Consider the following 13851-nt stretch of genomic DNA (forward strand, 5'->3'; position numbering starts at 1 on the left):
GGAACTTACCAGGTCACCACCATGAGCTTTTTTAAAAAAATCAAATGCTGTATAAGTTTTATGAGCTAATAAGAGCACTTCTAATGGACAAACCAAATTGGGCTCTGCCTCTGCTTCCAGAGAGGGGGCTATCCTGCCCCCGAGGATTCATCCCTCAGCTCTCTGCATTGCCCAGGGCGGGCGGGTGATTTGTGAGGCCCTGAGGCTGCAACACATGGCAGAGCTTTGGGAACTGGGTTGGGGTGGCTCCCTGGGCTGTTAGAGGGAATTGATACCACATACCAGATCCGCTGCCCTCCAGATCCCATGAATTCAGGAGGGCGCCCAATAGAAGAAAGGTGCACGAGACAGATTTCTGAAGGCATGAAGTGGGCTTCCTTAGAGATGGGAGAGGGCTCAGGAAAACCTCTTAGGCCAGTGGTTTTCAACCAGTGTGCTGTGGCCCCCTGGGGTGCCTTGAATGCTGGCCAGGGGTTCAACGGGCAACACTGGCCTCTGTCCCTCTTTCCTTCCCTCCCTCCTCTGGCGCCCTCTTGCATCTCTGCCTCCCAAAGGCTTGCACAGACATTTACTGCAGAAGCCCTGGCCATAAGCTTTGCAGGTGAATGGTGCCTGTGAGTGGCACCTCTCTTTGGGGCAGGGTGGGGGGCAGCTCAGAGACCAGGGACAGCAGCAGCAGCAGCCCAGAGGACACCCAGGGAGAGGAGGGCACACTCTGCAAGGGTATTCAAAAAAGGGTGAGAGGCTGCCAGCTCTGCAGGCAAGGGTTGACATAACTGGGCTCCTGAATGTAGTTGGTCAAGGGAGCCAGGGACCCAAGAAGGTTGAAATCCTCTGTCTTATGCCCTTCCTTGGTCTCCAATTACTATGCAGTTACAGCCCCCAGAAAAAGGGGGCAACAGCAAACTTCTCTTGAACATATCCGTCTTTTATTTGGGTGTGGAATTTTTGACATTAAGAAGTGTGGTCCTGGCTGCCTACTAACACTCATTTTGAAACTTCTGAGTAGGGAAACTGCCTTCATGCATGGGGCGGGAAATGGGGCGGGTGGGGGGCTACGGAGCCTAGCCCAACCCAGCACCTTCCAGACGTTTTGGTCAAGCAGGCTGGGAGTCATGGGAGTTGTAGTCCAAAACATCTGGAAGGCTCTGGACTGGGCTAGGCGGCTCCACGCCAGGCAACCCACCATCGGAACATCAGGAATAGATTATGGGATTTGTGGGGGACATCCGAGTGTGCGCTGGAAGCCTGACGAAAGGGTCTTGGTACCTGCCTGGGCCTCCCGGTGGGGCTGTCGGGCTACAAGTAACAGCACAGGTAGGAGGGAATTAATGGCCAGACGCCTTTGCCAAAACCCTCCGCCAAACCCTCCTCAAACCGCCCCACGTTTTGTTGGAAGCTCATCTCTAAATACAGAGCAGCCCTGGCTGAAATTGCCATCCCATTTGAAAGGGCAATTAGCAGATTGGAGATGATAAAGTTACCAGGAGGGGCTGCTTTCAGAAGGACCTGGCGCTCCGCTTAAATTGCACAATAAAAGGACTCCCAGGGAAGAAAACTAGAGGAGCCCCAATTGAGCCACATACTTACTCTCGCGAAATCCTGTGGAAGTGAGGAAGGAGAAAGAGAGAGAGAGAAACCGAGAGAGGAGTTAAGAAGTGGCTTCTCTGTCTGGCCACTGGCCGCCTGGGCAAATCTACTCCAGTGACTCTGCAAGCCATTCTGGTCCCGAGAGATGGAGGGAGGGAGGGAGGGAGGGATGACTGAGCAGCAAGGATCCGCCACCAGCAGCCAAGCCAGGACTTTGACACACGTGCTCTGAGCTGGGCCCCAGAGCAGCAAAGCGAGAGGGGAATGCGGTGGCAAAGAGTCCCTGCGGAGAGGCATGGTGCCATTTTGCCCAGGGAGGCTCCTCTGCCCAAGCCAGGAAGCATCACCCAGGTGGGCTGGCAAAAGGAGGAGCAGCACAAAGGAAGGAAGTCGGAGCAGGTTGTCAGGCTCTTGGAAGTGATGCGCTTTGACAGGCGTCCATTATGACTTCTGGGGACTGAAACAGGTCTTGCCCACCTGCCAAAGTTGGGAGGTGGGGGGAGATAAATACTTGGTCCACTGGGCCAAAAGGACCCCCACCCCTGTTGTACTGGCGCAATTGCAAAGCACCCAACATCCTCCCCAAAATTGATTGGCTGCTGCCCACTCGGAGAGAGAAGGGCAGGGATCCCGTTCCTCAACATCCAGCTGTGGGGAATTGAGAACCACTTTTCACATCCAGCGAGCCAAGCCACCGGGGAAGGCAAAGAAGCACCTCCTGGTGACACCGGCAGTGGCGAGTGCGAATTCAGCAGGGAACCTGCATCAGCATTGGCAATTGCATTCATTCCCATGGGGGGAGAGACATGAAATGGTGCCATTAAGAGGGACTTTGCATGCTTGGTCAATCTGACCCTCTCCAAGAAGAACTGGGCATCCCACACATAAGGACAATGTCAGTCAGGTTGCCTAGCCAATGAAGTGTACCTGTTTCTAAATTTCCTGATTTCATTTGTATGTTGGATACTTCAATCGATAAATTCATGCATTCTTATAATTAAATGAATATGAACTGGAAGCAAAGGCTATGCAGTTTAATGGGGCGATGTGGGAGAAGTCTGCGTTCGATTTTCACTGTCCAACATGCTCTGCAATGCCCCAATGTGCAGAGCGTTCTGTTTGCGCACACCTCTGTGTGGAGCCCTGGTGATTTCTGCACACTTCTGCCAGCCAGCTCACTCTGACCGCCCCATGCGCACACACAAAGCGAAGACGACCAGCGGCGGCAGGGAAACCACGCCTGCGCAAGACACACAGAACAGCACAAACACGTCACAGCCGTGGCAAGAGGCTCCGGGGCAGAGGGCAAGGGGTGCTCAGCAGCCCAGCAGCCTCAGCGCAAGCAGCAGCAGCAGCAGCAGCCACCCTCCTCCCTCCTGGAAGCCCAGGCCAGGCAGCGGAGGCGATGGAAGGAGCCACCAGAGGGAAGGCGGCTGCTTGTCAAAGCAAGCCAGGAAACCATCGGAAGAATGTCTGGGCTGAGGCACTCACTTTTCCAGCAAGATCAGCGCCGTTGTGGGATTCACGCGAAGGTATTTGCAGGTCGGCTGCCCGTAGTCGGCCAGGTATGTAGACCAATCCCACTGGAGAAACAGATCTAAGAGCTGAAAGACAGAGAGAGAAACAGGTCACAGCTTAGAGGAACATCGGGGGGGGGGCACATATTCAGAGATGAAACACAGCCCCCAGAGGAGGCTCTGGGCTTTGGCAGGGGCCCAATGCCTCACCTGTAAAATGGGAATGCCAGCAGCCCACCACGCAGGGCTGTTAGGAGGGCCGCTGGCAAGGATGCTTTGAGAACCGGGATATTCTTTTTGGGGAAGGGTCAGCGAGGGTGTGTTCCCCCCCACCCCCAGTTCTATAATGTTTTCTGACCCAAGGCAGTCTGCACTCACAAAGCGCGACAGAGGCAGGGAGGCAAAAGGAAAGGAGGATCCGGTTCAGAGTGTTTTTGCTTCCCAGGGGAGCAAGCAGCCGGTCAGGCCTGGGCTGTGGGGTTGGGGCAGTTGAAGGGAAAGATGACTGGCCCAGGAAACCAGGGGCAAAGTGGGGCTGAGCAGGAGGAGCAAAGGACCAAGGACCCAGGGGAGCCCAGGGGCAGAGAAGGCTGTGCCAACCGTGGCCTGGCTCCCTGAAAAACCAAGCGCCACAGAGGGGTGTTTCCCTATCCAGAGGCAGCCTTGTGCCGGGAGAGGAACAGAAACTCTGCATCCTAAAGGAAATACGCGTCCCTTGGTCGGATGACTTGGGAAGTAACAGGGCATAGATGAGCAAAGGTGCCTAATTCTCACTTAGAGGAAAGTTTATTTGTGTTTTTAAAGGTTAACTGTTACACCACAAACTGGAAATCTCTACACATGAGCCTTGGGCTCCTTAGGAAAACACTTTTCCCTCGGGGCCAGGACTCCACAGGAGATCAATCCAGCTGGCAACGGCCAGAGCTGTGCAGATGCCATTAGAGGCACCACCCTGCCCTTCCTTGCTGCGCTCAAACAGCTTTTGCCAACCTGGTTCCTGCCAGGTGTTTCGTACTACAACTCTGTAAGGGCCGGTGGGACCTGTAGTTTAGCAGGGGGCACCAGGCCTGGGAATGTGGGACTGGAGTTTCTTATGGCACAGTGTGCATGAGGAGGGTGGCAGAAAGGGGTGGTGGCACTGCCGTGCGAGAAGCCACTCTGTGCAAAGTGTGCAGAAGCCCAGAGAACAGGGCGACAGCCTCCAGTCACAACTAAGCAGAGTCTAGACGTTGCAAGCCGTGCATTTTGGAGACCCTCAGATCCGGCTGCAGAGCCCACCGCCCGAGCCTTGGGCCCGCGGGCAGAGGAGCCAGGGTCAGGCCAATTTGTCCTCTGGTGATTGTGGTGTCCCCCGCTCTGCGCCACCGGGCGCCCTCCCCCAGCGCATCCCCCTGGGGAGCAGAGAGCGGCTTCCTCCTTGGGCTCGCCCCACCCCAGCGCCACGAAGGGGAGCGGCAGTGATGGATGGCCTGTGTGTTTTACAGCCGTTGAGCCCTATCCATCTTGTGGACACGCGGCCTCTGGCTTGCGATGCCTCCGAGGGCTCCCTCCTTCCCCTCGCGCAGGGCGGCTGCTGCCAGAGGGGCGGGAAGTTCTCTCGCCAGGAACTCTGACAATGCAAGACGATTTATCTGTCACATAAATGCGGTTTTATTGGTTTTACTGTTTAAACTTTTCACCTCCGCAACTAAATCGGGGGCAGCCGGGGGGAGGAGGAGAGAAGAGCCTTTTGCACAAGGGCATCCCTGAAGCCCAGGCTCCTCCACGCATTCTGGCAGCCACCTTCTGGGGCAGATTCCAAAATAAAAATATGCAAATACCATTAATTCTTCAAACCAGAGAGTCGGCGGTGCAGCTCCATAAATCAAACTTGACAGCCCAGAGCGCACCAGGGCGGCGGGGGGGGGGAGAGGGGGAGCCGCAGTTTGCAAGTTCAGTGGGGGCTGCGTGGCTCAAGCGCTGCGGCTGCCGGTGTTTCTGCATGCCGTGAGCGCCGGCAGAGAGACGTGCAGGAGGGACGGCGGTGACCGTAAACCTGGTGCATGTCAGGGAGACAAGGCGGCTGGCTGGGTGGGGGACCTGGGGTGGGGAAGAGAGGGAGAGGTCCCAGAGAGTTCAAGGTGTTTTCAGTGCCAGATCCTCCGTCAGAAGTTCTTCCAAGACCTGGGATTGCACTCTCAGGGCTGGGGGGGGGGGGGAAGGCCTTCAATCACAACCTTCCGTTTCACCCCAAGATGCTGCATGCAGCAGACCCCGTCCCTCAAACTGACTGACACCCCCAACTTCATCCTCCAACTTGGATGTCTTCAATAGAGGACTGGGTCCATTCATGAAGGAGATGGCCACTGACGGCTCCCAGCCATGAGGGTTGGAGGCAGTGATGCTCTTAAACCTAGTTGGTTTTTAAAGCACAGGAGCGGAGAGGGCTCTTGTGCTCAGATCCTGCATACATCTGGCTAGCCCCTGTGAGAACAGGATGCTGGACTAAACAGACCACTGGCCTGATCCTGCAAGGCTCTTCTTAGGTTCAGCCCTTCATTGTGCTACAGCATGGGTCGGCAAACTAAGGCCCGGGGGCCAGACCCAGCCCAACTGCCTTCTGGAGCCGGCCCGCAGATGGTCCAGGAATTGCCACGTGGATCGGCATGGGGATTCTGATTGTTTGGGCTGCACCATTCCCCGCCCCCTCACACACACCACGACGGCACCTCCTCCCTCCCTCCCTCCTCCCGGCTTCTCCCTGCCCTGCCTAGAGGAGGAAGGGGGCTGGGCTTTGCTGAGCAGCAGTTGGCTGAGCACCATTTTAAGCAGGCCCTCTCCGGAGCCAGCCCTTTTGCGCCGCTCATCGTCCCTCCGCTGCTGTCACCGCCAGCCCCTGCCGCTCACAAGGCACAGGTAAGCAGCCACCGGGGCTCGACTGGTGATGTGGAGAAGGGAGGGGAGAGTTGGGGGGGGGGGTTCTTTCAAAATATAGTCTTGTTCCCCACAAGGTCTGAGGGACAGTGGACTGGCCCCCTGCGGAAAAAGTTTGCTGACCCCTGTGCTACAGAGGGGTCAGAGCCATCTCCCAGGGGCCAGGCAGTGCAGCTCTCTCCCCAAGTCCTTGGGAAGGGAGACCCAAGTCTCCTCATGGCCCCAATCCCTTGAAAGGCAGCCTCGACACTCTGGCCCTGAAACATTCCTTCCGCTTGGGCACAGCACACCAACCTCCCTTCCAAAGCCCCAAGCCTTTGCCATCAGTGGCAGCAGGAGCTGAGGACATCCAGGCAGCTTCCCAGAGTCACATGAACATTTGAAAAAGGGGAGGGGGAAGGTTTGCATGCAAGCCTGTCCCAACGAGTAACAAAGTGCAAGAATCCCATTAAGCACAATGCAATTAGCTTGCATTGAATACGTCAATCTCTCTGCCAGCTCGACACTGGAACATCTATACAGGTTTGGTTAAAACAGTACCAGCCACAATTAAAAGCTCTCCAGCCCAGAGACATCCCAGGTGGATCTACAAGGCTGCTGCTTCTGACACATGACCTTCCAATCGCAGAGCTACTCCCTGCCACGCCATCCCCATCCTGGAGACCACCCACAGCCACGGAGACACGCTCTTGCCAAATCCAGGACTCTAAATCAAGCATTGTTTCAGCCAGAACTGCAACGAGAAACTCACTGCCATGCCCGGCCCTGACCTGATCCCAGACATGCAGTCCTTGGAGGGTGAAGAAGCCACCCCACAGCTTGGGGAGCAGACAGGGCTCCCCAGAACCAATGCTGAGGTCCCGTCAGGAGAAGGTGGTGGAGCCACACTCCAAGCATGAATGCCGGAACCGAAAGTTCTGGTCCCGACCAAAGAGCAAAGCCACAGCATGTGTCCACAGGCCCAGGGTTGATGTGTGAGGCTCCCAAATTAAGGACCTCCTCATGAGTAAGTGATGCCCTTACATACCTTCCCCACCAGCAGTTTTGGATTGGGGCATAGTCTAAGAAGCCAGAGGATATGAAGCCTTGGTCTTGAGACTTCTGTTTCCAGGAAGCAACATGAGTTCATCTCCTTCGACCCCAGACTGTGGCCTAACCTTGACCCTGGGTGTCGAGTTGGACCGAGGCCAGTTCTCAGTGCTTGACCTCAGCTTGCCTGGACCGCAGAGCACGCCCTGCCCTTGTTGGTGATGATTTTGGGAAGAGGCTTAATCCTCTGGGAGCTGGGACCCAGCACCCACCATGACAGCAACCATGACAGCATGGCACCATGCACAGCAAGTGGGCAGTGAGTCCTGCCCAAAAACGGGGAGACTTCTCTCCCAGGGAAAATCCCTGGTGGAAAAGAGGATAAATGGAGAGGTGAACCAGTGAGGAAGAACTAAAAACCTTGCAATGTGATTCATTGCCAACTAGCAAGACCACCACCAGGCCGCCAATTCCAGTCCATTGCAATTAGCAGAGGAAAAGGAAGCCCGGAAGCAAACACTTGATCTTTAGGAGGTATTGGGTCTTCTCTGGTTTCCGTGAGGCTTCCTCCTCATCCTCAAGTTCACCTTTCGCGGCTCCGGCTGCACGTCTGAGACCCCTTTAGGGCCTTGTAGGCCGTCACTCTTCCCACAACCAGGAGAAGGGACTCCCGACTAGCTACGGACACCCTAAAACTCTGGCAACGCCTCCCCACCCCCACCCACTGGTTGTACACTTAATCCGAAGTCAGTCCCAAGGCCAGTTTGCACATCACACATTTTAGGTGTGCACACTTAGACAAACGCAATGTGTGAACGAAACAAGCAAATGCCTGGGAGCACATGAATTGCAGAGGGATGCTCATCAGAGGGATGCAGCGAGCACAGAGGAACAGTGGACCAAACTCCAGAAACGCCCTCCTTGGCTATTCCATGATGAACATAGCCTGCCATCTTGGCTTTGGTAGAGTTCATCCCAGCCAGGGTGCCAACCTCAATAAAATATGGGTGGGGGCCGAGTAAGCCCCATCCCACACAACTGATCACATGACGCAGCACACGCACACCATTTGAATAGCAATGCTCATCAATTTGAGGGGGGCAGCCCCCTCAAATATTTTATTGTGGGCAAAGGGACCTTGGTCCCTAGGAGTTGGCTCCTGTGATGCCAGAACTTCACCCCCTTGAGTTGTGCTGAGAGGGGGCTGGACATGGAGGGGGGGGCCAGGTTTGAAGCAAGAGCTCGCTGGCCCCCTCTGCCGCCTCCCCAGGGGTGACTCAGAAGTTCCATGGCCAGGAGATCTATGTGAGAGAGGGGAGAGGGGCTGGCATGTGTCTTTGGTGAGCCAGGAAGGGTAGCTGCTGAGGCGTCAGATGACAGCTCCCCGAATTGCTGCCTGCTGGTTTTCAAGAGGCCGGATTGTGGCCAAGGACATCTGTTTATATCCTCAGACAATCCTCGAAAGGCTCCAAGGAGAAACCTGGAAGGATTCAAGTCGGGGGCAGGAGAGAGAGAGAGAGAGAGAGAGAGAGAGAGAGAGAGAGAGAGAGAGAGACGGAGTTTAACAGCACAAAACCCTCCGTCCACTCACACCCGTACCTCCCCCCCCCCCAACCATCTCGATTATTTTTGGATGTCCTCTGCCTGTTTTTAGGCTCCTGTCTTTATTAAATTAGGGTTCCAGTGGATGGAGTCCAGAAACCTTCACATCTGCACTTGCTGCCGACGAGCTCTGCCATTTTTCCATCTGTAAATGCTCGTAAATTTATTCCCAGGAATGGCGCTCTGTTTCCAGTAACTCCAAAGTGTTATTGTGAGAAGGCAACCGGAGAGTCTCTTCTGACCACTCTCGTTTTCAGGCCTTGGTGTTGAAATGACTCTTAAGGAGGAAAGGCCCGCAAGGACTTTCTTCTGCTGGATTCAGAGCAGGCTGGTCCAGCTCCCAGGCACGCCAGCCCCCTTCGTCCGCGGCTCCCGTCCTTGCAGGTTGCCTGTTGCCCCTCTAAAGAGTTGCAGGGCTCTGCGACTACCAGTGGCTGGAAACCACATGTGGGGAGAGTGGCTCTTGTGCTCAGATCCTGCTCTGGAGCTTCCCATTGGGGCAACTGCTCAGCCACCGGGAGAACAGATGCTGGACGTTTTAATTTGCTTTTATTTATCAGATTTATACACTGCCCTTCATCCAAAGATCTCAGGATGGTTCCCAAGATGGGTGCACAATGACTCCGTGGGCCATGGGCCAGATCCAGCAGGCTCTTATGCACTTATGAAGGGTCCACAGCTCAGTAGCAGAGGGGGAGGGGAAGAAGGGTTCCATCCTTGGCATCTCTGGCCGAAAGAAACGCTCGGGGAACAGGCGCTGGCAATGATTGCCCAACCTGGCTCCCCCTCTCCCCTCACAGAGCTCCAATTCCCAACACCCTTAAGGAACTACGGTTCCCAGAATCCTTTGCAAGAGAGGGAAGTCACATGCTTTCAAAGCTTGGTGTGTTTTCCCTCCCAGGATGCTGGAGAGGCACTGCCAGCCAGGAAGGGGTGATGGGCTGGGTGGGTGGGGGAATACAGGAGCCCCCCCCCCCCGCCCCTCATCCTAACCCCCTGGAGCCCTAAACCCCTGACCAGTTCTGGAAGCAGAGTCCCTGACCTGACCCTGGCCTGAGGGGGGACGGACCCTGAGCAGAGGCTCTAGCCAATGGCACCAAAGGGTGAGAAGTGCTATCCCTAACGGCAACCCCAGGAAGGTCCTAAGGACCAGAAGTGGGGGAACTACCTGGAGAGGGGCTTTCTCTCTGGCTCTCATACTTTGCATTTTTCTCTCCAGACTTCAGGAGCCAAGGAGTTCTCCGGCTCTGCAGCTCAGCACCTGCAGCTGACAGCCGGCAGCCACATTCCACAGGGAGGGTCCCCGCTCAGCTGCTCCCCCCTGCGGTGGGCCTGCTCCGGAGGGAGGGAGGCAGGCAGCGTCAGCAAAAGGGCGGGGAGGGTCTGGCAGGATGGAGAACCACATGGGGAGATGAAGGAGAGCAAGTCTCCCTTCAAAATGCCCCTGTCGCTGGTTCAGGGGACTGGATGTCCTCGCTCCCTATAGATCACAGAACTGAGCCCTGGCTTTTTCTTGGGTTCCTCCCTCTCCCTTAGCTGCTCCCTGCCCAAATTCACTCTGTTGCAAAGCCACAGGTCAGTTGAGTGTCACTCAACTGGGCAGCATCCTATTACCCCTGAATGTTGGAAGACTCAGGACAGACCAAAGAAATCCCTTCTTCACGCAGCTAATAGTGAAACTAGGAAACTGGTTCTTGCAGGAAGCAGGGATGGCCACCAACTTGGATGGCTTTAAGAGGACTGGAGAAATCCATGGAGGAGGCGAGGCCCTGGAAGGCTCCTAGTCAGGATGGGGCAGCGATGCTTCTGAATCTCAGTTGCTGGAAGACACAAGAGGGGAGAGCCGCTCTTGTGCCCAAATCCCTTTGAGAAGAGGATGCTGAATGACTAGAGGGGCCACTGGCCTGATCCAGCAGGGCTCTTCTCATGCCCTCTCTGTGTGATGTATCCATGAAACGAACCCTGAGGCCTCTGCCTTTCCTCTCCGCATCATCTCACCTGCCATCAAAATCACGGCTCCTCCCTTGTCTCTGCAGCATCAGGTCGGCTGTTTAAACCAGGGTTGTTGCCATAATTGAGAACCATGAGACGGTGGCCCTCATGTTCCCCACCCCACCCGGCCACTGGAAAAGGCGCTGGCTCCGGGCAAAGGACCCCGGCGTGGTCGGCAACTATTCCCGGCTCCCGTTTGGCGCGTGCCAAGTTCTCCGTGAACTGCAGGTTCCTTTTGTTTACCCGGCGAGGGTGGGGCAGGAGAGGAAGAGGTGACCTCTCCCTCACCCCCTCCCGTCTGTAAGGGACTGACGCTGCTGCTGTCACCTCCCAGTGAACTTTCAGATTATCTCAGAAGAGCTTCACCTTGCCTTGAACTTGTTCGCTGCTCCCCAGCGCAGTCACGTAGCATTGCTTAAACACTCCAGCGCCACGCAGCCAGCGACTCCGCCAGCTTTAAAGTGGGGGGCGGGGAGGGGAGACTCGCTCGTCCCCATCGCCATTCCCAAAGCACAACGCTGTGACGTGCGCCGGGGAAGCCACAGAGAGAGAGGCACCCTGGCACACCCTGGAGTTGGGTGGCAGCAAGAGTTGGCCACGGAGGGAGGGGACCCCAGAGCAGGAGCTGGCAACGCAGGAGACAGTGAGATGGAGGGGGCGCCCTGGCTGCCAAACCAAGCCATGCCCAGGGCAAGCAGGCCTAGCGAGAGAGACGAGGGCAGCCCACTTGCCCGCTGGAACCCGGCTCACACCAGAAGCGGAGGGCAGAAGGGGCAGTTTCAGAGCAAAAGAGGGGCAGCCCCCAAAGTCTCTTTGGGCCAGCTGCTGATTCCCTCACCCCACCCCTCTCCAAGCTCACTTCTGGACTCGGACTTGGCCTTGGAGAAAAGCACAGGGGCAGCGGGTGGGAATGGGGGATACCACAGACGGGAGATAACAGCAGCCAGCAGGACCAAATCTGCCCCCCAACTTCTGCATCCCTGTTATTAAAAAAAGGAAAGAAAAATCCAGACCCCAGAGCCCCCATTTTATGAAAGGTTCAGGGAGATCTGGGTTCAAATAAGGCAGTCAGCTGGTGCTACCTACCTAGTTTGGCTGCCAATGACCAAAAGCCTTTTGTTTCCAAACAACAACAACAACAGCTGCAAAGGTGAACTGAAGCTTCCCACTCTATATACCTTTCAACATGTAAACTAACCAAGCACAGATCCCTTTTGAATCCATTCCTAGTTCCCAGGGGTGGGGGGAGGCTGAGATTCCAAACCATAACCTTTAGGTTCTGTATTAATTAATCCACCAAAACTGCCAGCAACTGTCTTCCAGATGCGCAACTCAGGGAAGAGATGCAAAGGACACCTCCCCCGTCCCAATGAAATATTGGGGATCCATCCTTGAGCAAGGCCACCACGCTTGCAATCACGGCAGCCAACGAGAAGACCAGGAAGAGGCCTGAAACAATGAGCGTTGGCACACGGAGGGGTGGACCTCATTGCACAAACTTCATTGCACAAACAGCTCCAGCCGGCAGGTTTCAGGGACATCCTCAAGTTGCACATCAAAGGGCAGCAAAAAAAAAAGAGAGAGAGAGAAGATCCTGGGCATGGACTGGGGGAGGTGCTGGCCTACGGTCCCTGGCCTGCAGCGAAAGCAGCCGCCTGTGCCGCCAGCATCCGGCTCCAAGAAGCCGCCCTCAGGTAACCTGTCAGTGCGTGTCAAAGTGAGTGGCAGAGGGCAGCGGGGTGGGAAGGGAGCGCCAAGGGGGAAAGTCAGCCCTGGGTCTGGCCTGACGTGTCGGCAGCCTCAGTGCAAACAAGCTGTGAACTGGAGAGGGCAAGGAGGAGCCCTGCCTGGTGTGAATAAGGCCTGTCACCAGCGGCAGCCCTGGCCAAACACGGGCGCCGCTTGCAGAGCTGTCAGATTTCTGAAAAGGGAGAGGAGAGCATTGCCATTTGCAAATGCTGAAGGCAAATGCTTGGAAGCACCCAGGAATGTTTCCGAAACCTGGAATATCCGGCAGCATTTTATCATCACTGCCAATCCTGGAGACGTCCCTTGGGAATCAGAATTACCGTATTTTTTGCTCTGTAAGACTCACTTTTTCCCTCCTAAAAAGTAAGGGGAAATGTGTGTGTGTCTTATGGAGCAAATGCATGCTGCGCGCTATCCCAGAAGCCAGAACAGCAAGAGGGATCGCTGCTTTCGCTGCACAGCGATCCCTCTTGTTGTTCTGGCTTCTAAGATTCAGAATATTTTTTTTCTTGTTTTCCTTCTCCAAAAACTAGGCGCGCCTTGTGGTCTGGTGCGTCTTATAGAGCGAAAAATACGGTAATATGTAAAGTTGCCTTGCTCTGGTGTCACTAAAAGGAAAAGTCAAGAAGCAAGCTGTAAAGGCAAATGGTCTCTTTAGCTTCTGCAACAAAGCTGGCCATTCCCTCAGGACCAGCCAGTCACAAGAACACAGGAGCACAGCAAGTCAGAGAACTGGTCCACCTTGCTGAGTGCTGTCCACACTGACTGGCTGGCAGCAGCTCTCCAGGATTTCAGGCATGACTCCCTCCCAGTCGTGCCTGGAGATGTCTTTGGGGATTGAACCCAGGACCTGCTGCTTCCAAGGCAGACGCTCTCCCACTGAACCTTATATAATGTGTTGTGGGGAGTGAGAGAGAATATTGGGTTGTTTTTGTTTGCATTCCGTATTTTGTGTTTTTATTTTGTGATTTTATGTTGCAACCACCCTGCAACAACCACTATACCTGCGGGTATAGGATGGAATACAAATTTAATAAATAATAATAATAATAAGGCGCTTCCTGCCAGCCTGATCACTCCAGGCCGAGCACGGCGGCTGTGGACAGGAAGATGGCCTTTGGTCCGACAAACTTCTGGTCCTCAGAACCCACTCCCTCTGCGCAAATTGTTCTATCAGAATCTGGCTTCCACCTCCACTTGCCTGAAGCTGAAACAGCACAGACCCCACTGCAAAGCCTACTGGAAGGGATTGGCGTGAGCTGAACCTAATCAGGCCTCCAATCTCGCAGGCCACGCTTGGCTGCGAGCGAGACAGCTCCACCTCCAGCACCGGGGTGAGTTTCAGCTGGAGCCGGGAGAGCAAACGGCAAAGCGTTTAATCCAGATATTGCGTCCGCCGAGGCTTGTTGCAGCAACAGCATCGCCTTTGGCACCGAGAGGAATAACAGGATTTATGGCT

General features: G+C 55.3%; 1 protein-coding gene and 1 long non-coding RNA gene across 4 annotated transcripts in view; one reads left to right on the top strand and one right to left on the bottom strand.

Moving 5' to 3' along the window:
* Positions 1-13851, top strand: part of LOC128420616 (uncharacterized) — a 393346-nt gene that overhangs the window by 95350 nt on the left and 284145 nt on the right. The window lies entirely within an intron of this gene.
* EXOC6B (exocyst complex component 6B) overlaps positions 1-13851 on the bottom strand; it is a 208320-nt gene that overhangs the window by 2764 nt on the left and 191705 nt on the right. For all 3 annotated transcript variants that reach the window (XM_053402250.1, XM_053402249.1, XM_053402248.1), the window contains one exon: positions 3082-3194. In XM_053402250.1, the coding sequence (XP_053258225.1) occupies positions 3082-3194 (113 nt within the window). The remainder of the gene's footprint in view (positions 1-3081; positions 3195-13851) is intronic.

This window comes from Podarcis raffonei, chromosome 9 (assembly GCF_027172205.1).
Source record: "Podarcis raffonei isolate rPodRaf1 chromosome 9, rPodRaf1.pri, whole genome shotgun sequence".
Taxonomy (NCBI): domain Eukaryota; kingdom Metazoa; phylum Chordata; class Lepidosauria; order Squamata; family Lacertidae; genus Podarcis; species Podarcis raffonei.